This window comes from Alligator mississippiensis, chromosome 15, assembly GCF_030867095.1.
Source record: "Alligator mississippiensis isolate rAllMis1 chromosome 15, rAllMis1, whole genome shotgun sequence".
NCBI lineage: Eukaryota > Metazoa > Chordata > Crocodylia > Alligatoridae > Alligator > Alligator mississippiensis.
In genome coordinates this window covers 24716731-24742364 of record NC_081838.1, presented here as the reverse complement: position 1 = coordinate 24742364, position 25634 = coordinate 24716731, and the positions used below count along the sequence as shown (strand labels likewise).

General features: G+C 60.2%; 2 protein-coding genes across 3 annotated transcripts in view; one reads left to right on the top strand and one right to left on the bottom strand.

The window, feature by feature from the left end:
* Nucleotides 1-451: 451 nt before the first annotated feature.
* Nucleotides 452-24197, bottom strand: POLR2A (RNA polymerase II subunit A). Of its 2 annotated transcripts, none has more exons than XM_059717811.1 (29): nucleotides 24042-24197; nucleotides 21439-21571; nucleotides 20617-20753; nucleotides 18356-18529; nucleotides 17216-17497; nucleotides 16893-17054; nucleotides 16246-16466; nucleotides 15346-15478; nucleotides 15103-15227; nucleotides 13924-14134; nucleotides 13016-13225; nucleotides 12748-12916; nucleotides 11883-11977; nucleotides 11180-11383; nucleotides 10058-10280; nucleotides 9349-9532; nucleotides 8150-8321; nucleotides 7747-7852; nucleotides 6637-6842; nucleotides 5899-6123; nucleotides 4975-5221; nucleotides 4795-4895; nucleotides 4589-4693; nucleotides 3723-3905; nucleotides 3362-3565; nucleotides 2955-3141; nucleotides 2470-2583; nucleotides 2213-2362; nucleotides 452-2127 (listed from the first exon to the last, which is right to left on the bottom strand). In XM_059717811.1, the coding sequence occupies exons 2-29, from the start codon at nucleotides 21563-21565 to the stop codon at nucleotides 971-973; spliced, it is 5814 nt and encodes a 1937-aa protein (XP_059573794.1). In that variant the 5' UTR covers nucleotides 21566-21571; nucleotides 24042-24197; the 3' UTR covers nucleotides 452-970. The 2 variants fall into 2 exon arrangements, with proteins under 2 accessions (XP_059573794.1, XP_019351100.2); XM_019495555.2 differs by lacking the exon at nucleotides 24042-24197 and adding an exon at nucleotides 23551-23820.
* Nucleotides 23908-25634, top strand: part of ZBTB4 (zinc finger and BTB domain containing 4) — a 29375-nt gene continuing 27648 nt past the window's right edge. The window contains exon 1 of the mRNA XM_059717827.1: nucleotides 23908-23975. The gene's annotated coding sequence lies outside the window, so the exon portion shown is untranslated. The remainder of the gene's footprint in view (nucleotides 23976-25634) is intronic.

The following is a 25634-nucleotide window of genomic DNA, read 5'->3' as shown; positions in this document are numbered from 1 at the left end:
GGGGGAAGGCCTGAAGATGCTGGGGGCCTTGGAGGCAGAAGCAAAGAAGCCAAGCTGTTTGGGTGCATCTACGTGGGCACTTTAATGCACATTGGCCTATTTTAATGCACTTTAAAGCATCACTAAAAAATCTGTGGTTTTTAATGCTTACTAAGACAGGCCAACATGCATTTTCCTAGACCCTCACAATGGACAGACCAGATTTAATGTGCATTAAACTAAAGTGCATTAATGCATGTGTAGTTTCCCTCTTGGGGTATGTCTGAGTCTAGAGAAGACACCCCCCATGTAAAAACACAGCACCGAGACACCTGGATTCCTCGGTTCTCCCCTCAAGCACTTCACAAACCAGCAAGGATTAACCCATTTGTTCCCCCTGGGCCAAACAGCCAGGCCACCTGGGTCCCATCCTGTGCCCTCACCTGTCAAGACAAACAGCCTATGACACCAGTTCAAAATTAGTAAAACTTTTAATTACCCCAAAAAAACAAAACAGTACAACCATTGTCTCCCATGGAGACCAGAAAAGCTGTGCCCCCACCTTAATTACGCCCCATCATTACCCCTTGATTAAAACAGACAATGCAACCCCCCCAACCAAGAGGGGGAGAATCTAACCATTACTACATACATCCCCCTCCCCTAAAAAATTAACTGCCCCCCCCAGTAAAGCCCCCAGCATAGAAATACCCTAGACTGGGGCAAAAAGGGCAGGGGAGGGGGCTATCTTGGGGGGGGGGGGGGCTGGTCCACCCCCAAGAGAAACAGAAGGGGGGGTGCCCCAGAATGGGACAGGGAGCAATTACTGTTTAACTGCCCCCAACCCCCCAGGCCACAACCTTGCTAGTACAGTAGTCTTAAGCGCTATGTACAACTGGATCCTAAACTAGTTGAAACCCACCCCCTCCTCCCAACACTATTACCCCCACCCCATCAATTTACCCCCAGCCCCCAGTGACTCCCGCTGGCCTCAGTTGTCGTCGTCACTGTCATCAGGGCTGATGGCTGGGCTAGTGAGGCTGTAGGTCGGTGATGTGGGGCTGTAGCCGGGTGACGTGGGGCTGTAAGTGGAGCCCTTGGGGCTGGTGGGGCTGTAGGTGGGGGAGGTGGGGCTGTATTTTGGGCTGGTGGGGCTGTAAGTTGGGGAGGTAGGGCTGTACTTGGGTGAGGTTGGGGTGTAGACGGGCGATGTTGGGCTGTAGGTCGGGGAAGTAGGGCTGTACTTTGGAGTGGTGGGGCTATAGGTAGGGGAGGTAGGGCTGTACTTGGGCGAGGTGGGGCTGTACTTGGGTGAAGTGGGGCTGTACTTGGGCGAAGTGGGGGTGTACTCGGGCGAGCTGGGGCTGTAGCTTGGGCTGGTCGGGGTATACTTGGGGCTAGTGGGGCTGTAGCTGGGGCTGCTCGGGCTGTAGCTGGGCGAGCTGGGAGTGTAGGTGGGCGACTGCGGGGTGTAGCGGGGGCTGGAGGGTGAGTAGCTGGGTGATGTTGGGCTGTAGCTCGGGCTGGTTGGGCTATAGCTGGGAGATGTCGGGCTGTAGTTGGGCGAGGTAGGGGTGTAGTTGGGTGACGTTGGGCTGTAGCTGGGAGACGTTGGGCTGTAGCTGGGAGAGGTGGGGGTGTAGTTGGGCGACGTTGGGCTGTAGTTGGGGCTGGTCGGGCTATAGCTGGGCGACGTTGGGCTGTAGCTTGGAGAAGTTGGGCTGTAGCTGGGGCTGGTGGGGCTGTAGCTGGGCGATGTTGGGCTGTAGCTGGGGCTGGTGGGGCTGTAGCTGGGCGACGTGGGGCTGTAGCTGGGCGACGTGGGGCTGTAGCTGGGGCTGGTGGGGCTGTAGCTGGGCGATGTGGGGCTGTAGCTGGGGCTGGTAGGGCTGTAGCTGGGCGACGTGGGGCTGTAGCTGGGGCTGGTGGGGCTGTAGCTGGGCGACGTGGGGCTGTAGCTGGGGCTGGTGGGGCTGTAGCTGGGGCTGGTGGGGCTGTAGTTGGGCGAGGTGGGGCTGTAGCTGGGCGAGGTGGGGCTGTAGCTGGGCGAGGTGGGGCTGTAGCTGGGGCTCTGCGGGGTGTAGCCCCCGGGCGAGCGTGGCTCGTAGGCAGGCGAGGTCGGTGAGTAGCTGGGCGACATGGCACCACCTGCAGGGGCAGAGGACACGGGGTGGTCAGACGGAGGGACGGAAGGCAACACCCTGAGGTGTGGGGGGCAGGGATGGGCACTCACCGGGAGAGGGGATGTAGGGGCTAGAGGGCCCAGGCGAGCCAGGTGAGCCAGGTGTGGGTGACCAGGCTGGTGAGTAGCCGGGGCTGAAGCCACTGGCATCTGAGGCAGCGCTAGGGGAGAAGCCGGCGGCGCCAGGGGTCATGCCACTGCCTGCAGGGAGTGAGAGGTTAACAACAGGAGGCCTCTCCCACCCCTGAATCCTTCTCCAACCCAGCCAGGCCCTACCCTGAAAACAGCCCTGCCCCCACTGCACGCACCCACACTAGGGGACCAGGCACCGTAGGCGGGGGTGGCCCCCTGGTTCCAGGGCGTCATGGCTGGCGACATCCCCCCCATGGGGCTAGGTGCCGACCCGAAGAACATGCCCGTAGCTGCAGGAGGAAAAAAAGGGGGGGGGGTTTGGGAGGGCTCCCAGACACCTGGGTCCTCTCCCACTTCAACTGCCTCACGAGGGAGGGAAGCCAGACGTCCAGACTCTGGGTGCCCTTGGTCCAACCTCCTCCAGCCCCCAACCCAGGGCAAGACTCAAGTCCAGGCTCCCACCCCCCAGGCACAGGGGACCCAAGCACATTCAAACTCCCACCACTGTAACAGGGGGAACCCAGGCATCTGGGCTCTTATGCCCTTAAGAGACTAGACCGAAGTGCCCAGATTCCCACCCCCACGACATAGCACCCAGGTGTCCCAGCTTCCACCCCCACGACAGAGGGGACCCAGGCATGCGGGCAGCAGGGGAACTCACGGCCAGCACCGCCCAGGCCGGGCAGGTTGGTGGGGATCTCCATGCCGAACTTGCACTTCTCAGCGTCCAGCAACAGGTCAAAGCAGCCAGTACCGGCAGGCGCCAGCTGCCCCAACATGATGTTCTCCGACACCCCCTTCATGGGGTCGCTCTCACCATGTGCTGCTGCCTCCATCAGCACATCCACCTGGAGGGGGTGCCTGGCTCGACTCTTGTGCCACCAGCGCAGCACAGTGCACACCCCCCCCCCCCCCAGCGCACTGCCTGGCACAGCCCCCCATGCAGCTCCCAGTGTGCTGCCCAGCACAGACCCTTGTAGCACCTAGCACAGCTCCCATGGCTCCCGGCACCCCACCTGGCACAGGCTCCCTACAGCTCCCAACATGCCACCCGGCCCCAGCACTCACTGTCTCCTCAAAGGAGCACTTCATCAGGGGCCCAGTGTCCTGGCGGTTGACGCCGTGGCGTGTGATGGCCATGAGATGCCCACGTGAGGTCATGGTGTCACACAGCAGTGCGAGATGCCGGTAGTTAACGTAGGAGCCGTCAAAGGAGATGACATGGTAGAGCTCCCGCTCCAGCGCCTTGCGCACCGCCTCGATGCCCAGCACCTGCCAGACCCAGGGTTGGGGGGGCAGGGGTCAGCGCTGGGTGTGAACCCAGGCATCCCGGCTCCCAGCCACCACTTTTTCTAACCACTGGACCCCACTGCTCTCCCAGAGCCATGGGGTCCACACCAGCCCCCAGCCCACCCCCAAGGTGACTCACAGTGAAGATCTCGACGATGTCATTGGAGGTGGTGCGCACAGGGTCCACGTCCTTCTCGCTTAGCACTCGCATGAGGCTCACACCGTCCGTCTCCAGGATCCATTCCTGCAGCGCCTTGAACTCCCCATCCTCTGTGATGATGATCTTCTTCTTGTTGTCCGTCTGCGGCAGGTGCATGTACACCTGCATGGGGGGGCGCCACTTGTCACTCACCTACCCAGCATGCCCTGGGGCCTCCTGGGCCCAGTACAAGCCCAGAATGGTCCCTCTGTACTGCCCATCCATGGAGCCTGGACACCCTGACACTCCTAGGCAACCATATTACACCCTCCATGCCCAACAGCCCCCACCCTTACCCACAATGCACTAGGGTTCCTATACCCCAATGCCTTCATTACCCATAATGCCCTAGGGCTCCTATATCCTGACACCCCCCCCCAATTACTCATAATGCCCCAGAACCTCCTATAGCCCCCACAACACTCATTACCCACATTGCCTTGCCCTCCCCCGTTACCCACAATGCTTCAGGGCTCCTCTACTTTTTAACACCCCTACTACCCCACAATGTCCCAAGCAGTCCCCCCACCCCATTACCCACAATGCCTCCAAGCTCCTATATCCTCCTAACCCCCTCAATTACGCCACAATGCTCCAGGGGTCCTATGCCCCCTTAACACACCCAATCACACACAATGCCTTGCCCTCCCATTACACGCAAGGTCCTAGGGCTCCCATACCCTGACACACCGATGACCCCCAATTCCCCAAGAATCCCATACCCCCGCCCCACCCCAATACCTCCAATTACCCACAATGACTTGCTACCCCACCCCCCCACTGCCCACAAGGCCCCAGGGCATCACCTTGCTGATCTGCTCAATGCCCTGCAACGTCATGTCAGTCAGCATGTTAGACTCGATGCAGCGCAGGAAAACATCGTCGTCCATCTTGTCCACCACCTCCTCCTCCTGCCCGCAGTGGCGGAGGCAAAGGGACACGACCAGGGTCAGAGCCCAGCCTTGCCTCCAACCCCCCGCCCCACAAGCTTGTTCCACAACCCCCCCAGCACCTCCTGCATCTTGTTCTCATCGCTGTTCATGATGCGGATGCGCAGCACAAGCTTCTCTGCATTGTCATCATTAAAGATGCAGTTCAGGTCATCCCCGAACCCTGTGGGGGATCGAGATGGGGTCAGCTGGGGCTGTGTGCCCGTTCTGTGCCCCCCACAAGTGCCCAGCCCTGTGCCCACCAGCATTGATCTTCTCAGCTATCTGCTCCATGGTGAGCTTGCGGTCGGTCATGTGCTTGCGGTCCAGCTCCACGCGCAGCAGCCAGGGCGAGATGCGGCTGACGTCGAAGTCAGGCATCTCATAGTAGACGTTGACCCACTCCTGGTCCTCGGCCACCACCGTGCTCTGCGGGCTCGGGTCATAGTAGATGGCCGTGTTGGCTGTCACCTTGCGCAGCGTCGTGTGCTCCAGGCGGCACAGGATGTCCTGGGGGGAGGGGGAGGGGCGCGGTGAGCAGCTGGGAGAGCCCTCTGCCAGGTCTGCTGCCCTCAGGGACCCTGACCCCAGAGACGCCTCCACGGACGTGAGACCCCAGCCTTAGTCCCCCCTCCAACCCTAACCCCCAGAGACCCAAGATCCCAGCCCTAATCCCCCAGAGCCCTAACCCCCACAGACCCCCAATCCTCACACCCCAACCCTAACCCTCCAGAAACACTCCCACAGACCTGAGACTGCAACCCTAAACCCCCAGTGACTACCACAGACCCCAACCTTAACCCCCCAGACCCTGACTGTAACCCCTCAGACCCCCAACCCCTAGAGACCTCAACCCTAAACCCCCCAGACACCCCCTGCAGACCTGAGACCACAACTATAACCCCCCTAGAGACACCCCCCACATACCTTACTAACCTGGACCCCGCAGACACCCCCTCAGACCCCAACCGCAACCCCCCAGAAACACCACCCCCCCACAGACTGGAGACCCCAACCTCCCAGAGACCCCTCAACCCCAACCCTAAACCCCTGCCCCACCCACTCCGATCCCAGTACCTGTGGACCCCCCCCCAGCACTGCCCACTCCCATACCCCCTTGTCGACTCCCATTTCCCACAGACCAAACCCCACTCCCCACCTGGCACTCCGGCCCCAGAGGCCCCCACCTTGGCACGCTCAGCATCGCGGGCACTCTGGCCCAGCAGGAAAACAGTGAGCGAGGGAGTCTTGGGTTTCTTGGAGATGTTGATGAGCTCCTTGAGGCGTGGGACGCCCAGTGTCACGTTCTTGGCCGACACGCCAGCGTAGTGGAAGGTGTTGAGGGTCATCTGCGTGGCCGGCTCACCCAATGACTGCGCTGCCAGCGCCCCCACCATCTCCCCGGGGTGCGCCTGCCACGGGGGGCACCAGGTCACCACCTTGCCCTCAGCCCTATAGGCCTGGGGAAGTCCCGCCCCTAATTTTACAGGCCCCGCACCCTGGGAACCTCACCCCAAATCCTACAAGCTGTGCTCCCTGAAGCCCCGCCTCCAACCCTACAGGCCCTGCCCCTCTTGGGAGCCCCACCCCAATCCTATAGGCCCTGCTGCCAGCCCTGCAAACCACACCCCTTGAAGCCCCAGCCCTGGAAGCCCTGCCTCCAATGCTAGTGACCACACCCCCTGGGTGTCACAGCCCCAATCCTACAGGCCCTGCCACCTTGAAAGCCCCATCCCCTGAGAGCCCTGCTTCCAATCCTACAGGCCCCACCTCCCTGGGAGCCCACCTCTAACCATACAAGCCCCCCCTGTCCCTTGAAGCTGCACCCCCAATCCTACAGGCCACACCCCCTGGAAGCCCCCTCCGCACCTTACCAGGGTTGCCCTACAGACCCCACCCCTACAGACCACCACCCCCGGACTCACAATGGCCTGGTTGAACTTGGACTCGATCTCGCCCAGCAGCCAGTCGAAAGCCTGGGCGCTGAGCCGGAACTCCTCGATCATGCGGCGCGCGCAGAGCGTGGAGCGCAGGTGGATGTTGAAGAGCAGCGTGGCATTCTCCTGCGCCTGCCGGCTCAGCGGGTCATCCCCGTTCACAATCACCAGCTTCTTACTCAGCTCCTTGACCCCTGCGCCCACCCCAGACAAGGATCAGGACTGGGCCCCGCCCCAGCCCTGTTCCCAGCCCAATCAGACCCCATCTCTCTAGTCCAAGCCCCACCCCCAGATCAACTACCCCCCCCAGGCCCCACCCCCCAATCCCTTCCCATTGCCCCAGTGCCAAACCAGACCCTACCCCACCCAGCACTCCCACCCTGCTCCAAGCCCTGCCCCCAAACCAATCAGACCCCATCATCCCTGCCCAAGCCCCTCCCCAGATTAAACCACACCCACTGGGCACCTCAATCCATCCAAGTCCCGTCCCAAGTCGAATCAGACCCCATCTCCCTAGGACAAGCCTCACTCGAGTGCCACCCCCTAGCCCAATGTCCTGGGGAGATGGGGTCTGTTTGGACAAACCATGCCCTCAGATCAAACCCACAACCTTACCCCACCCCCACAGCCCACCAAAGCCCTGGCCAATCAGATGACATTTCCGATCAGACCCTTACCCCCTCCAGCTATCCAAGCCCTGCCCCCAAGTTCCCTAGTCCAACCAGACCTCAAATCGGCCCAGGACAAACCCTGCCCCAGATCAAACCCTGCCCCCCTCCCCCCCAGCCCACAGAAACCCCAGCCAATCAGATGCCATCTGTTAAGTACAAACCCAGACCCCAGATCAGACCCTCCCCAGCCCTCCAAGCCCTGCCCCCAAATTCCCTAGTCCAATCAGACCCCATGTCCCCAGGACAAACCCAGCCTCCAGATCAAACCCCACCCCCTAGTCCAATCAGACCCCATCAACCCCACACCCAGATCAGACCCAACCCCCCATGAAGCATCTCGGCCTCACTCAAATCAGACCCTGCCCCCTTACTTTATCTAAGCTCCCCCAATCAGACGCTGCTGTCCCAGCATGCCCCCTGGGCTCACCTTCCACCACCTTGATGGGGTGCAGGTCGGAGGGCAGGCGCGCATTGACATGGAAGATCTTCTGCGCGTTCCAGATCATGCGCAGGAGGTTGCAGGGCAGCACCACCTGGGGGTGGGGCCAGGAGGAGGTTGAGTCAGGCCAGGAAAGGGGTGGGGTCAGTTCCCCCACCCCTTAGCCCCCCAGGTGGGCAGCTTTCAGATGCGACCATGTGTGGGGAGGTATGGGAAGGGGGCAGCAGTGTGGAAAGAGGGGAAGTTCATCCCCCCCACCCCAGCTCAGGATGCCTGGCTTCTCTGCTGCTCTGCAGGGAAAGCAAGGCCTTATGGGTTAAAGCAGGGGGAGCTTTAACCCAAAAAGGGAGTGGGGCAGGGAGAGCCCTGACGCCAGGGTCCCTGGGCACACCTTGCTATCGCCGGTGGGGAAGATGACCCTCAGCACCTCACGGTCCTCACGCATCTTCTCAAACTCGCGCTCCAGCTCATTCTGGATGTGGGCGTTGCTCAGGATGTCCTTCACCATCTCCTCCTGCAGGGTGCGCCGCAGCGCCCGCTCATTGGCATAGTCGAACTTGAACCTGGGGGGGCAAAGAGGGGGTCAAGGCCTGGTTCTGGGGTCCCCCCTGCTCCCCCCCAGCAAAAAAAGCACCAAAATGCAGCCATTTCTGGGTATGAACAACTGAGATGTGCCCAGGTCTGGGGAGTGGGCTGTTTAGCGGCTGGGTATAAAAATCACACCCCAAGATGCACCCAGCTCAGGGTGCAACTGGCTCTCTAGCAGGGCCAAAATGCAGCTAACTCTGGAGGTGGGGGGCAGGGCATGCTGGGAACTCGATATAACACGTCTTGAGATGCGACCAAGTCTGGTAGCTGGTTATCCTGGGACCAAGATGCACCCAGCTCTGGGGAGGGGTAGGCTGATAGCCAAGTGTTATAGGCTCCAAAATGCAGCCAGCTCTGGGGCTGAACAGGCTGGTAACTGGTTATACTGAGAACAAGATGTTCTCCCCAGAGCTAGGCACATATTGATACTGTGTGTACCAGGTCCCAAAATACACCCAGTTCTGGTGGGAAGCAGGCTGGCAGCTAGGTGTATTGAGCTTGAGATGTTCTCAGCTCTCAGGAGAGCCTGTTAGTGGCCGAGTGTACCAAGCCCCAAGATGCACCCAGCTCTGGGGGACAGCAGGCTGCCAGCTAGGCGTATCAAGCCTGAGATGCACCCAGCTCCTGGGACAGCCTACTACTGGCTAGATATACCAAGCCCCAAGATGCACCCAGTTATGGGGAGGACATGGGGGGGGGGGGGGGGGGGGGGGGGGGGGGGAGAACTGGCTGCCACCTGAGTGTATCAGGTTCCAAGATGCACCCAGGTCTAGGGAGAGCCTACTAGGGGCTGGGTGTATAAAGCCCCAAGATGTGCCTAGCTCTGGGGGAGAACAGGCTGCCAGCTGGGTATATTGAGCCCAAGATGCGTCCAGCTCTGGGAAGAGCCTAGCAGTGGCTGGATATACCAAGCCCCAAGATGCGCCCAGCTCCAGAAGGGGAACAGGTTGCCAGCTGGATGCATCAAGCCCGAGATGTGCCCAGCTCTGGGGGGGAGCTCACTTCTTCTCGAAGGCCTTGTTGGAGGGCTTGAGGGTGGCAAGGTTCTGGAACTCGACACTCTCCCCTGCCAGCCCATCCTCGCCATAGCGCAGCTGCACCACCTGGTTGATAGAGTTGCGCACTGTGGCATCATACTTCACCATCACCGACTCCATGGACTTGATCAGGCGCCGCTGGATGTAACCTGGAGCAGGGGGAGAGTGCGACTAGTTCTGGGGTGGGTCATGACTGAGTATAACAGGGACCCAGTGCCAAAATGCAGCCAGCTCTGGAGTGGGAAACAGCAGCTCTTTATAACAGTCCCTTTGCCAAACAGACAAGTAACTACCTCTGGAGCAGGGACAGGTGGTTATACTGGGCCCCCCTCTCTCACTCTGTGCATAGATGCAGTCAGCTCTGGGATGGATCATGGCTGTGCATAACAGGGACACCTCGCACAGCATCGAGATGCAGCCAGCTCTGGGGTGGAATGCAGCTACTCAATATACCAAGTGCTTTACCTAGCACTAAGACGTAACCAAGTCTAGGGTGGGTCACAACTGGGTGTAATAAGCATCCCTCACTCAGTGCTGAGATGCACTCAGCTCTGGGGTGGGTCTCGGCTGTGTACAACAAGTACTCCTCGCTCAATGTTAAGATGCAGCCACCTCTGGGGTAGATCTCAGTTGTATAACAAGCACCCCTCAATGTCAAGATGTCTCCCCCTCACCTGTCTCAGCAGTCTTGACAGCTGTGTCGATGAGCCCCTCACGTCCACCCATGGCGTGGAAGAAGAACTCAGTGGGCGTGAGACCGGCCAGGTACGAGTTCTCCACGAAGCCACGGCTCTCAGGGCCGTAGTCATCCTTGATGAAGTGGGGCAGGGTGCGGTGCTTGAACCCAAATGGGATGCGCTTACCCTCCACGTTCTGCTGCCCCACCACCGCAATGACCTGGGAACAAGGGAAAGCGGGGGGGGGTGAGCCTGCCAGACATGCCTTAACCTCTATCTTTCACCAGAGATGTGCCCATTTCTGGAGCAGAACAATCAGTCTCCGGACTGACACTGAAATGCAGCCACCTCTGGGGTGGGGGGGGAGGGGTGGGGGGGGCATTTGTTATCTTCTCCCTTGGACAGCGATGTGCCCACTTCTGGGGTGAAACAATTGGGGGCTCCAGGCTGACAAATGAAATGCAGTGCCTCTGGGGTGGGAGCACCTATCCCATGTGCTATGGGTGGGTGGGGCCATCTAGAAGCCCTACCTTTCTTGCCTAAAATGGCCCTACTCCCTCCCCTTTCTATTCAGGGGGCGGGGCTAGTAGACCCCCCATCCCATCCCTGAGTGGGGGCAGGACTAGCCCCACCCCATTTCTCTCTGTAGGAATAGACCCCTCTCACAGTCCTGCTAAACCAGAAGGTCAGGTGGCAATATGGGCAGGGCTAAAATGAGGCCCTGCCTACTTCAGGTACCAGATCAAGGTGGGGCGACTGCTAGGGAAGGAGCTAGCAGGCCCCACCCCCATCACACCCAGAAGCCTGGCAGCCATGAGGGCAGGGCTAACTAGACTCCACCTGCTGGGTTGCTGAACCAGGAAATATGGGGGCAATTTGAGGATGGAAACTGTAGGCTCCACCCCACTGCCAGACCAGGAAGTCATGGGGCACAGGCCACACCCCCAAGTTTCCAGACAGGGAAGTTGCATGGCAATGCGGGTGGAATTGGCATAGGCCATTCTCCCCACATTTCCAGACTGGGAAGTGACACAGCAAAGCAAGGGCATGGCTACAAATTAGTACTGGGGGGTGGGGCCCGAGCTGGAGCGGGGCAGGGGGTGGTGAGCCTGGCCCCACCTGGGAGATGTTGATCTTGGAGCCCTTGGCGCCCGACACCACCATGGACTTGAAGTTGTTGTACTCGGACAGGGACTTCTGGGCCGAGGAGCCCGTCTTGTCACGGGCATCATTGAGGATGCGGTTCACCTGGTTCTCAAAAGTCTGGCGCAGTGTGTTGCCCGGTGTTGGCTCCAGCTCATTGTTGTGGGCCTTCTCGATCACCTGCACAGGATGGGTGGGGGGCAGACGTCAGGGACACCCCCCTGTATGCAACAGGACCCCAAGATGCAACCAGCCCTGGAGTGGGCTGCATTGGTGGCTGGGTATAACAGGACCACAGATGCACCCAGTTCTGGGGGTGGTCCATGTTTGAGGCTAAGGTGTAACAGGACCCCTGAGATGTGCCCAACTCTGGGATGGGCCATGCTGGCTGCTGGGTATAATAGGACCTGAGATACACCCAGCTCTGGGGTTAGCCATGTTAGCAACTGGAAATAACGAACCCGGGACCTTGAACCCCAGGGAGATGCGCCCAACTCAGGGGGGTGGCTGGGTGTATCGAGCCCCTGAACACCATCACTCAACCCCTCCAGATACCTAACCCCCCCATCCAAAACTAGCCCTACAGCAGCACCCACCTACCTGCCCCCAGCCCATCTCCAAAGTCCCCTAAACTCCCCTCAAGACCTCTCCCAAATTATAAAGCCCCACCCCCCCACACCTCAATGACATCCTGCTTGGCTTTCTTGATGGTATTCTGGATGTCTTGGTAGGTCTTAGCATCAGCGATGGAGTCTCCAATGCCGATGGTGTGACCTGGGGCGGATGTGGAGGGGGTATTTAGCACCAGAGGGGGTGGGGCAAGAAGGGGCCTGGAGGGGTGGGGTCAAAACACCAGCGACTCCCAACCCTGGGTTATAAAGGACTCCTGGGCTTTTACTGGTCACCAATTGGTGCCTGGGGGTGGAGAGGAGACCCTATGGCTAGGCTCCAGCCTTTGAGGGCACCCAGATGCCTGCGTTGGCTGCTTCTCCAGCACCCAGTACTCTACCTACTCAAACTGGGAGTATGCTGGGAATGGTGTGGGAAACAAGGGGTCCCCTATACCCCCGGCTGGGGTGCAAAAGGCTGCGCCCAGGGGTCTGGGGGACTTACCTGGAGTGAGTGTCAACTGGAATAAGGAATGCACAGGCAGCCCCAGGGGCAGGGCTAGGAGAGGGCCCCACCCTCCCACTACCAGACCCACTAACCAATCAGTGAGACAGAGGCTGCATTCTCTACTAGCCCCTACCCCATCCCTAACATAGGGGCAGGGCCTGATATAGGCTCCACCCCTTCTGCTACTGGACCAGAAAGCCAGCTAGTAATATGAGGGCAGAGCTAATAACCCCCACCCCTTGTACTGCTGGACCAGAAAGTAATTTGGACACATGGGGCAGGGCTAAGAATAGACCCCACCCACTCTTTCAGACCAGGAAGTGAAGAGATAATGGAGTTTTTTTTGGGGGGGGGGAAGGGCAGGTGGGAAGAGAGGTGCTAATGCAGGGGGAAGAGAGGTGCTAATGGGGGGGAAGGACACGACTGACCCTCGATGAGCAGCCAGTTGTTGATGACTGTCTGGATGTTGCTGTAGAAGAGGCGGGTGACGTCATGGCCCATCTCCAGGTAGGAGATGTGCACCAGGGACCCAGCCGAGGTGCCCAGTGACTTCTTGCACAGGATGCCCATGATCAACTCCCCATTCTCCACAATCACCTGCCAGAGGAGAACAACAACAAGTGAGAGGGGATAGGGGACATGCCTGGGGGCAAACACCTCTCCCCACCCCCCAGAAGTGGCTGTAGGGAGGGGTACCTTGGTGTCACCAGGGGAGATGTGCTTGTAGGGCCCGCTGTCCTCATCATCGGGGTGGGTGCTGTGGGTGCGCACACAGTTGATGTGCCCAGGGATGATGAGGGAGAACACCTGCTTGCCTGTCCAGAGTGGGCGTGGCTTGAGGATGGCCGGCTGTGGCACCTTGCCATCCCAGGTGGACAGGAACATCAGCAGATTCATCACTTCCCCCTGCAGGGTAGCATGGGATTAGTGGCATCACTTAAACCAGTGATGCCCAGTCTGCTCAATGCTGCCCACTCCCCACGGCAACTGCTATGCCCCAACCCCGAGACCTTCCACTGTCCCCCAAAAGATCCCCCCAAACCCAGTGATGCCCATGATCTGCCCAGTGCTGCCTATCCCCCCAAAATCCCCGACCCTGATGCCTTCCATTGTCTCCCAAAAGACCCTCCCCAAACCAGTGATGCCCATAACCTGCCCAGTGCCACCAACCCCCCCATAACCAATGTACCCCAACACTGAGGTCTTCCACTGGCTCCCAAAAACACCCCCAAACCAGTGATGCCCATAGGCAGTGCAAGGCAATTTCCCCCCCATAACTGCTGTATCCCAACCCTGCTTTCCAGTCCCCCCAGAAGACCCCCCCTCCAAACCCAGTGATGCCCATAATCTGCCCAGTGCTCCCTATCCCCCCCATAACCCAAACCCTGAGGCCCTCCACCATCCCCTAAATCTGCCCCATCTCCCCTGGACCCTAAATCCCACCCTCCTCCCAGAGCCCCTCATAACCCCAGCAGCCCCCATATCTCATTGCCTTCTCCCCTCCTATCGCTCTCATTAGGAGGGAAAGTGTTAATCAGCAGGAGAAGGGGGTGCCAATTCCCACCCCCAACCCAGGGAGGTCCCCAGCCCGGCACAGCACAGACCCGCTCCAGGAAGACATCGCGCTTGGTGAATTTGCGGACAGCCGTGAGCGTGTCCTGCACGATGCCCATGACGGGCCGGTTGGACTGGGGGGTGACGATCATGCGGGGCACCATGGCCAGCTCCTGAATCTCTGCCCGCGTCTCCAGTGACTGTGGCAGGTGCAGGTTCATCTCGTCTCCATCAAAGTCGGCATTGTAGGGGGTCGTCACGCTGGAAAGGGGGTGGGAGCGGGCAGTCGCATGAGGGGGAGGTGGTGAGAAGGCTGCATGCCAGCCAGGTCTCACCTATACCCCAACCCATGGGTGTGAGCGACACTCGCTTCAGAGGACAAGAGCAAGGCAGGTTTCTAAACCCACTAGGCCTCCCCCATGGCTCTGAGGGGTGCTTCATACGTGTGAGGTATCTCCTCAGGGAGCAATGAGCATGGTAGGCTTCTAAACCTGCTAGGCTAACCCTCTGAGGGGCGCCCATGGTTCTAGGTGGGGTGCAAGGTAACTTCTCAGAGCACAAGGGCAAGGCAGGGGTCTAAACCCACTAAACCTCGCCCAAAGCAATGAGGGGCACCTCATGAGGGTGAGGTACCTTCTTCAAAAGGACAAGGGCACGGCCGGCTTCTAAACCCATTAGACCTCGCCCATGGCTCTGAGGGGCACCTCATGGGTGTGAAGTACCCTCACCTCAGAGGACCACGACAAGACAGGCTTCTAAACCTGCTAGGCCTCACCCCCACCCTGCAGTAGGTGAGGGGACACCTGAGGGCCCAGCCTGCAAATAAAGGCCCAGGTTTTGGGGGAAATCTTGCCCTTTTTGTATCTGATGTTTCCAAAACAATTTGTCTGAGCAGTTTTCCATGGGGAGACGGGTCTCTGAGAAGGGGAGGGGACTCAGATTCCAATAAATGTCCTATGTTAAAAATAAATGTCAGCAACCTGACAGACAGTCCTGGTGCCTTCTGGGAGGCACGGGGGGGCTGGGATGCTGGCAACTGGGTATAGTGGGACAGGAAACATGACCAGCTCTGTGGTGGGCAGTCTTGGTGGCTGGGTATAATGGGACCCGAGATGCACCCAGCTCTGGGGTGGGCCATGTTTGAGGCTGGATATCCCAGACACCCAAGCTACCTCCTCAGCAGCCGAGTAAGGCAGAGCCAGGAGGACAGCATCGTGTCCCCGTGGTACCTGAGGTTGAGACGGAAGGTGGACCAGGGCAGGATGCGAACTCGATGACCCATCATGGACATCTTGTGCAGCGTGGGCTGCCGGTTGAAGATGACGATGTCCCCATCACACATGTGGCGCTCCACCTGCCCAACAAGGGAGTGGTAAGCTTCACCCCATCCCAGACACGTCCCACCCACCCCACAGGCACTGGGGACCGCCCCCCTCAGCCCCTCCCCCAGGTGGGACAAGCCCCCTCCTCACCTTGTAGCCAATCTGGAGGTGCAGGTCACTGGGCTTGGGGTGGAAACGCAGGTCAATGCGGTCACCATTGTCCCGGATGATGTACTTGGCCCCAGGGTACTGACTGTTGCCCCGGCGCACCAGCTCCTGCAGTCTGGGGGGGGGAGGGGGCAGGCGCACAGGGAAGGGGCTGTCAGCCCCCTCCCCACACCATTCTGCACCCCAGGACACAGTCTCATAGTGGCCCCCCTGGGGATCTGCCCCCCTCATCCATACCCCCTACACCCCCCCCTTGCCAATCAACCCCCTGGACTCCCACCTCCCTGCCACTCATCCCCCATCCCAGTCCTCCCTTCTCACCCCACCCCTCCCAGCTACCAGGGACCTCCCCAGCTTCACCCCTCCCCTTTTCCCCTTCCTTTCCACCTCCCCTCTCCCAGCCCTTAGAGACCCCCCCCCCCTTCCGCAGCCCCCATGGACCCCTCCTCCCTTTATCCTTTAGCCCCATTCACTATCACAGCTACTGAGGACCCCCTCTTCATCCTACTAACCCCCAAACCCAGGAACCCGAGCCCTGGCTTCAGCCCTATCCCCCCCAGCCCCTAGGGACCCCCCCATTTTCCCCTCAGCACCCCCCTAGCCCCTAGAGACCCCCAGCCCCTCAACACAGGGTACCCCATTTCCCTTTAGCATGCCCCCATTTCCCCTCAGCACCCCCTGCAACCCCCAGGGACCCCCCTTTTTAACTTGGCACCCTCCAGTGACCCCTCATAACCACCCCAGCCCCCAGGGGACACCCCTGCTTTTCCCTCAGCACCAGTACAGCCTCCAGGTACCCCCCCCCCCACCTTCACTCCCCACTGCCAGCCTCCAAGGTCCCCCCCAGAAACCCCTCCCTTTCCCACCTCCCCAGCTCCAGACCTGTCAATGTTGAATGGGGTGACGATTTCAGCGAAGGTCATGTTGGCAGCGATGGAGCGGGGAACGCCCACCTGGTCAATGCTCAGGTTGGGGTCGGGTGTGATGACGGTGCGGGCCGAAAAGTCCACACGCTTGCCCATGAGGTTCCCACGCACGCGGCCCTCCTTCCCCTTCAGCCGCTGCTTCAGGGACTTCAGGGGCCGCCCCGACTTCTGCATGGCCTGGGGGGGGGGGGGGGGGCGCAGTGAGGAGAGGGTTAACACTGCCGTCTGGCAGGGAGCAGATCCCAGCATGCAATGCAGCACAGCCCCCCCTTGCATGCAGCGCAGCTGCAGACCTATCACAGCATGCAATGCAGCACCTTAGGGCAGTAGGGTGCCTCTCCCAGCAGGCCCCACTGCTCACTAGGGCTGGGGCTATATCCCAGCATGTTTTGTCCACTGGAGAAGGGCTGGGGGCCCCTTACACATTCCCCCACCCCAGGGACTCCTATCCCCCCCAACCCCCAGAGCCTCTATATCCCAGCCTGCCTTGGCCTCCACAAGGTGTATCCCAGCATCCTCTATCCTGCCCCAGCAGTCCCTATCTCAGCATGCCCTGCCTCACCCCAGAGCCCCTATCCCAGCATGCCTGGTACCCTGGCTCACCCGGGGCAGGCCAGGCAGTTCGTTGTCCACCATGGTGGCCACATGGAACTGCAGCAGCTTGACGTCCTCGGCAATGACATGGGCAGCTGCCCCATTCTGCTCATTGCGCCGCAGCTGGTTGTTGATCTTCACTATGTCAGCTAGCTTGTGGGTCAGGTCGTCCTAGCAACATGGGGGGGGGGGGTTGGTGCTGATCTGGAACCCATGTGTCTGGGCTCCACCCCCACCAGACCCATGCCCACCTCTCAGAGCAGGGGGAAAACCCAGGCATCCAGGATCTCAAGTTCCTGTGTGCAAACTCACTGCCCCTGCCCAGTCCTCACCTGGTTGCGGGCCGAGCCTTGCATGACGACGGCAGGCCGCACAGAGAGTGGGGGCACAGGCAGCACAGTGCACACCATCCACTCAGGCCGGGCAAACTTGGGGTCCATGCCCAGCACCAGGCACTCATCATCCGCGATACGCTTGAAGATCTCATGCACCCGCTCAGGGCTCAGCAGTATCTTCTTCTCCTGTGAGTCCTCATTCACATGCTTCCACTCCGCATACAGCTCCAGCCCCACGCGCCGGATGCGTGGCTGGTAACGCCCGCACCCACCATGGCCCTGTTGGGGGGGGGGGGAGTGGGGGACGTATCAGGCATAGCTGGGCACTGCACCAGGTCCCACCTTTGCAGGGAATGGGAAGGGGGCACAGGTCAGATGGTCCCCACAGGCCCTGTGCTCCCCCTCATTTGCAACCCAAGGCAGGCAGCCCTCCTCTTTGCCCACCACTCGCACAAGGCTCTCCCCCCACCCCTTGCTGGCACCACCCACACCAGGCACCCCCCCACCTGTAGGCAACCCGAGCCTCACCCCAGACACACCCCCTTACCCATGCATGAGCACCCCAGCCAGCTAAACTCTGCCCCCACCTGCACATGGGCACCCCCACTCCAGACACTCCCATACCCACACATGGGCACCCCCAGCCTGGCCCTGCCCCCACAAGGCTCCCCCCCCCACTGGGAATCCTTCACCCAGGCCCTGCCCTCACCCCAGGCCCCTCCCCCCATCTACACCTGACCCCCCCCCCCCCCCCCCCCCCCCCCGCACTTGGGCAGCCCCCGATACCCCCCAACCCCAGGCACCCCATCCCACATGGACACTCCCACCTGGGCACCTGTCCACATGGACACCCTCAGTTAGGCCCCACCCCCAGGCACTCACCCACCCACACATGGGCACCCCCTATCCCCCACCCTCTCCCTCCACTAAGCTCTGCCCCCTGCTGGGTACTCTCTTGCACCAGGCAGACTTAACATTTATAGCGCATTGTGCCTCAGGATAATTCAACATAGGCCAACTGGTCCAGTCTGTCTTACTCCTCCCCTAGGTGGAGACCCCAGGGCAGTGTGTAGGGGCAGGAGTGACAGACCCCCCACAGTAAGGGGGTGATATGGGGTGCCCCCTCCTCCAGCTCACCTTCTCCTTGGTGAGGTCCTCATCGCCCTCGGTCTGCTCCACCCCAAACTTGTTGTCCATCTCCTCACCCCCCTCACAGATGTTCTTGCCCTTGCACAGGTCGTAGACATGGGTCAAGCGCTTCTTGGGCTGCCCCTTGGACTTGCCCAGAATATCTTTGATCTTGGGGTTATTCTAGGAGAAAAAGGGGGCATGGATCTGTGAAGCATCTTTAGATACCAGCAACCCACTAGAGAGGGGGGCTGTGGCAGCACCCTTGTGAGTGCTTGCCACTTTAAGGGCCTGAACAGGCTGCAAGGCAGCCTGCAGAGCAAAATCAGGCAGTTGCATGACAGCCAGCGGGCCACCCAATTGGAGCAGGGCTGTATACACCCAGCCTCCCATGTGGCCCACCCAGCTGGATGCATCTCAAGTCCCATTATACCCAGCTGCCAATGCAGTGCATCTCAGGGTCCTGTTACACCCAGCCTCAAATGCAGCCCACCCCAGAGCTGGTCGCATCTCAGGTCCCATTACACTCATCTGCCAACATGGCCCACACCAGAGCTGGTTGTATCTTGGGGGCAGCCTCGGTATAAGAGCAGGCCCCAAGAAGCAGACCTGGCAGTTGTTACTACAGCGGTGTCCTTACAGCATCTCCCAGATGGAGTACTGCTGCACTGCTCCCAGGAATATTCAGGGGCTCAGGGTAGGAACCATGGGGAAAGAGGAGGTTCCTAGAGACCGGGGGGGGGGGAGGAGAAGACGTGTCCCAAGCCCCAGGGAGATGGGTTGACCTAGGGAGTGCAAGGCCAGCCCAGGACAGATGAGAACTGGCAGTGAGAGGCCAGGAGATGAGCCCAGCTGAGTGAGGGGCTGCCTAAAATAAGATCTCAGGGGCACAGGCCAGCCCGGTAAGAGAAAGCTGTTCATAGTGGGACCCAGTGGGGATAAGCAGGAAGCTCAGTTACTGCTACGCTGATGCCAGGGAATCCCAACTGGTCAAAGCAAGGGGGACCAAGTTCGACAGGCCGAAGGGCAAGGAAGCCCACTGTGAGGGGCAGGACAGGGCTGCAGAAAGCTACCAGCATCCCAACTAGCCTGGAAGCGGGACCAGAGCCAGAAACAGGCTGAAGGTCCTTTTGATGGGGCAGGGGGGAACCACTGTCAGAGGGAAGGCAGGCTTACTGAAATGACAGAGGTTGAAACCCAGGGGAAGCATCCTACAAGCCCTCTAGGAAAGCCACACCAGTGCCTCCCTAGTGAATGGCAAGGATGGCGCACTGGGAAAGCTTCAGCCTCTGCTGCCTTGCAGGTGACTAGGTGGAAGGGAAAGGCTAGGGGAGCACCCCTGGAGAGAAAAAAAAAAAACAAAAGAACAGGCTTGGGCAGCAACATTGAGGCTGAGAGGGCCTGAGGCCCAAAGCCTGGGAGAACGAGGCTTGGGCAAGATCATGGAGGCCAGGAGGGCCCAAGGCCCAAATCCGAGTGAGGCCTAGTGGGTCACAGGCCAAGAGCGAGACCCACGCACATCAGTCACCTGAGGCCCATGGGATGTAGCCCTGTAGCCCCAGTGAGGAGACTGAGTGAGAAGGGCTAGGAGCCAAATGAGAGGCAGGAAGCCCAGGGTGTGTATGCAAGCTGAGACCCTGGTAAGGGGGCACGTGGCTGAAGCACGGACACCTGAGGCCAAGTTTGGGCCAGAGGTCAAGCATGGCCCAGCAATGGGGCCAGGGGAGTTAGGAGCTATTACAGATGCCATATGCAAGGCATGGGACATGGTAAAGGGAGGTCGGAGCCATGTATAATGCTCTCAGCATCGGGACATAAAATGGGCAGCCTCCAGGCATTTTTCCATCTGATTCAGATGCATCGAGGCGAGGCAGGACAGACTGCCCCAGACAGGTGGGGCAGGTGATGGTCCCATCACAGAGTCTCAAACATGGAGAGTGGGGAGGGATTGGGACCTGAAGCCTCCTTAGATACCACCACAGTGACCAGTTTGGGGGGTTCTGGGCAGGTCTTAAAGATGGAGAAGAAAAGGAGGTGGAGGTGGGGAGAAAAAGGACCTAGATAAGACCAAAGCCTCCTTAGATACCACCAGAGCCAAGGTCTTGGGGGTGCAAAAGGGGTCTTCAGTGTCAGGTTCATTCTCTCCCCGCCTTCATATCCAGCTTTGAGAAGAGCCATTTTGGTACGATGCCCAGAAATCCTGCAGAGAGGAGGGCCTGGAGGGGTGACCTGGGCCAGGCTGAGAGAGGGGCAAGATGCAGGGGGCTCACCGAGTCAACCAGGAGCTTGGAGCAGAAGAAGCAGACGCAACGCAGAATCTTCATAGTCTTGCCCAGGAAGCCAACGTGGAAGACAGGCTTGGCCAGCTCAATGTGGCCAAAGTGGCCTGGGCACTCTGTCATGTTCCCTGCAGGAGTGGGGAAGGATGGATGGGGGTGATCAGCAGGTCCTGTGGCTGGCTGTGGGGGTGGGGAGATGAGCCAGGGGCCTGTCCCGGGGGGGGGAGGGGGGGCGCACGGGCTGGATTGGACGCATCTGTGCCCAATCCAAGGGCTCTGGGTAGCTCAGGAGAGGGGTACCCTGATTGGCTACATGGGCAATAGAGGGGGCATCTAGTGGGGTCCTGACTGGCCCGGGGGGGGGGGAGAGATGGACCTGGGTCTTGTCCTCTCTGGGGGGAGGGGGCTGGATTGGATATGGGGTCCCATCTGGGCCAAATCCAGGGGCTCTGAGTAGCTGGAGGGGGTGCCCCAGCTAGCTAAATTGGCTGGGGAGGGGGCATCTAGGGGGGGTCCTGATTAACTGGAGACAGGAAGGGGACCCCAATCCGGGGGGGGCAGGAGTGTCAGGAGCCCCCACTGGCTACAATAAATATGAATTGTACATGTTAATTGCATGTAAATGTTAATATGCCATTAACCCTTTCAGAACCCCACCCCTCTCCCCTCCTTCAAATCCAGAGGGGCAACGGGCACCTGAATATGTCCCCCACCCCAGAGTTGGGCACATGGATGAGGCTAAGCAATGACAGTATGATGTGGAGGGGAGGCTGGTACCTCTTGACCACCCCCCCCAGCTTACCCCTGGCTCACCTGCACATGTCTGACAGCGCCCAGTCCTCTCGATTACCCCCTGGCGGGGGTCCATCAGCCCCCCCAGCTTGGGGCGCCCACCCTCTGTCGTCTCAGGGTACTTGATGCCTCCCTCCGTCACTGACATGCGTTTCTGGGGAAAGAGGAAGATGTGGATATTGAGCATGGGAAGATGGCAGAGGCAGACCAAGCTGGGAAACTGAGGCAGGAGAGCCAAACCCCCCCCCCCCCCCCCAAAGACTCTGGGCATCCTGAGTTGCATGGGGAGGAACAGTGCCAGCAGATGGACAGCAACTGCTCCCCACTATTGGGCACCGGGTGAGAGGCCACATCTGGAGTTCAGGATAGAGCACAGGAAGGGCAAGGAGACGCTGACAGAAATAGGCTGAACTGCAGAAGGGAAGACCAAAGGGGGACTGAACAGCAGCCTGGATGGTGACTCCAAAGAGCATGGAGCTGGGCTGGTATCAGGTGACAGAACAAGGAGCAATGGAGAGGCCCGAGACCTCTGGGGGGATGAAACAGCCCAAGGGGGAGGGGGGAGCAGCCCAAGCCCCCCAGGCTGTGGGAAAACAGCCCCAGAGACACCCCCAGGGCAGGGACTGGCCCAAGTGGGGAACTCATTGCTACAAGTGGCAGAAGTGGGGATTCAAGGTTTTTGGAGGAAAGGGGCAGGAGCTACAATCGGTCCCTGAGTCTTAGAGGCTGGAGGCCACAAAGAGAGGCATGGTGGGGAAGAGTCCCCCCTCAGTGCCTGCTCTCTATTGAGGACAGCAAGGACCATAGGTCAGATCAATACCAATCCTTTAGTCGTCTTAGCCTCCAGGGGAAACGCCTGCTGAAGTCTCCCCTGGGTTTTTGGTGAGAAGATACTAGGGACAGGGGAAGGCATCAGGCCCAGACAGGCACCTATCTGCCACCAGGGTGAGAAAGGCACTTAATGTTCTGCTTGGGTTGGCTATGTACAGCTGCCTCCAAAGGGGGGGGGGGGGGGAGTGAAAACTGGCCCCCCACTACAGCAAGGCCTGGTCTCCTGGCTCTTCCCAATGTATCCCCCCCACAGAGCCCTGTGCCCACCCCCCCGATTTGCCTCCATCCTTTCCAAGGCAGGTGCCTCCAGGTCTCCCAACCCACCCCCAGGCTCTGCACCCCCCCATAGCTGCCCCCTAACCCCAAAACACCCCTTGGGCCTTATACAGCCACTCTCTGACATTGCAATCCCCCTTCACCCCACCCCAGCCCCCTCTCCACCACAACCAGTGCACCCTGGTGCCCTGCACCCCCCCAGCACTGTATTGCCCTCCCCTTCTATTGCAGCCCCATCCCTCCACTGCAGCCCCCCTCTTGCCCCAATGCACCCCGCACAGGGACCCCTGCTGCATTGCACTGCCCACCTCACCTTGCACCTGTTCACCCCACCACAGCTGCCCTTGTCCCAAAGCATGCCCCTATCCCACCCCTTTGGCACCATCCTGGCCTCCCTTTCTACTGCAGCCCTTCCCTCACCCCCATGCACCTGTTGCTTTGCACCCCCCACCTTCCCTCCACCACAGCTCTCCCCCTCCAACACCAATGCACCCCCTGGGCTATATGCAGCTGCCTCTCAGCAAAATGCACCATGCTACAGAGGTCCCTGCTGCATTGCACCCCCACCCCTTGCCCCGCCATTCACCTCCCACAGTGCCCCCTGCTGCATTGCACTCCTCCCAGCCCAACCCCCACTCCCATGCACCCTCCTACTGTGCCCCTGCAACATTGCACCCCCCTTCCCTCCTGCCCCAGCCCCTCTTCACCCTCATCCTCTGACCTCAACCCCATGCACCCCCTGCTGCACTGCACTTTCTTTTCCCCCCTCACGTACCCCTTCCCCCAACCCATGCAGCACTACAGCATTACACTACCTTCCCCACCCCATAGAGCAGTACACCCCTTCCTCATTCCACGCACCGCCTACAGCATTGCACCCCCTCACCCGCCATCCCCTGCACCCCTACAGCATTGCTGCACTCGCCGCCCCCTCCTGCAGCGCCCCCTGTTGCATTGCACCCACACTTACACTGCATGCCCCTCCCCCTCATTGCAAGCCCCCTCCCCCACTCGAGGGACCCTCACCATCTCATCGGGGCTGAGGATGCCGAACTGCACGCGCTTGATGGTGCGCAGGGGGCAGGCGCTGTCCCCGGAGGGCGCGCCCCCGTGCATGGCCCCGGCTCACGTGACGCCTCCTCCGCTCGGGGTGGAAAAAAAGCCTCTAAAGAGGCGACAAAGCCCACGTCCTGGGGGCACCGAGACCCCGTGGAGAAACAGCAGCAAAGTGGACCCCGCCAAATCCCCCGCAACGTCGCCCAGCTGCACTCCCCTTCCCTCAACCCAATCTCTTCGCGCACCCCAGCGCGACTAAATGAACCGCGCCTCGACTCCGCCTTATATAGCTTCGCCCGTCGCTCCGGGGGCGACGGAGCAGGCGGGCAGGGGCGGACTCAACTACGCCCGGCAACAGGGGGGAAGCGGAGCCGGTGGACGCAAACAAGTACCCGGTCAGTAGGGGGGTGCCCCTTCCCAGTATCCCCGCCCTGCCTGGAATTCTTTGGATCCCCTCTTACCTTGATTTTCCTTTGGGAAGCAAAAAGCGGCGGGCGGCGGCGCGCGAAGAGGGGTTTGGAGGTCTCCCCCCTCTCCCCCGCGCTACATGGTACCGCTCGCTTAAGGATTGTTTTTCTGGTTTGGTATTTGTTGCGTCATGTATATTGATGAGTCCCGCTGCCGAAAGCGGCCGGAAATAACCGAAAATAGCCGAAAGAGGGGTTTTCGCGCAGGCGCGTTGGAGCTGTCGAACGCTTTGGCTGCGGCCTGCGCCGCAGGGGCTTCGCGTGGGCCCCGAGCCCGCCAGGAGGCGTGCGAGCCCGGCCGCACCGCCTAGGAATGGCCGCGGCTTGGGCCTACCTCTGGAGCGGGACCCAGGGGATATCGCAGGATCCCGGGAAGCGCCCTGCTGCTGGGGGGCGGCGATCTGTGACGGGGTTGGGGGCTGTGGGGGAAGGAAGAGGCAGGTTGCGGGTCCCTTTAAGGAAGGGCAAAATTAGGGGCTTCTGGGGTGAAACGGGGGCTGGGGCAGGTGGAGGGATCTTGGGGCAAGGGGGGGCAGAAGAGGCAAAATGCGGGTGTTGGTGGTCGGGGAACGGCAGGCTGGGGTAGGAGGGGAGCTGGAGGTAAAACTGGGGAGTGGGGGGCAGGACGGGCGCTGCAGGAAGCAGGGGGTTCCGTGGGGGGGGCAGGATTGGGTCCCTGGGGCAGGATGGGAGCTCTCCGGGGGCATGTTGGGGCAGGTCCCAGTATTGGGGGGGCACGATGGAGGCATTGGGGGGGATGGGAGGGCTCAGCCTGAGGGGCAGGTGAAGGCAGGTTGAGGGGATTGGGGGGGCTCCAGATGGGGAAGGAAGGTGGGGGGGAACTGGGAGGGGGGGTGCAGAGGATCCAAGCTGGGCTCCCCTGGGGGGGTTGGTTCAGGGGTCAGGGTCAGACACCCAGGGTCACCGCTGAGGGGGTCAGGGATGGGAGCAGGGTGGCCTTGGAGCTTGTGGCACCCTGTGGATTGTGGGTAGGGGGAGGACCTGGGTAGTGGGTGCAGCTCCCCTACGTGAGCACTAGGTGGTGCCAGTGCACATGAAACACCCCCATACCCCTCCATGGTGGCAGGGGGCGGGGGTCCACTCCTTTCCCTCCCAGAGCCAGAGATCCTAGGCCCTCTGCCCTGTCCCCCAGGGAACCCAGGTGTCTGGGCACCCCCAGCCCCCCTAGTCTGTGGGTAGTGACCCAGCTCCATTGGGGGGGGCATGATTTGCCTAGCTCACACCCCCATCTGTTGCTCGGCAGCCTTTGGCAATTGTAACCTCAACACATGCCCGTCTGTGACATCACTGCAGCAGGTGATGTCATAAGACTTGCTAGTCCTGACAGGGCAGCTGTGATGCCTGCGTGCTCTCTCCCTCTGCTCTGGGAAGGGAATAGAGTCTGGGGGGCAGTGTGTGTGTGTGTGTGTGTGTGTGTGTGTGTGTGGGCACGTGTGTCGTGGAAACACACGCAGCATACTTTTGGGTCAGGTCAGCAGAAGCTTTTATTCAAAAGAAACTACAGCTGTAGGGGGGACCCCAAAGCGACATGGATTTCCCAAGCACTTGGAAGGGGTTCCCCCCCAA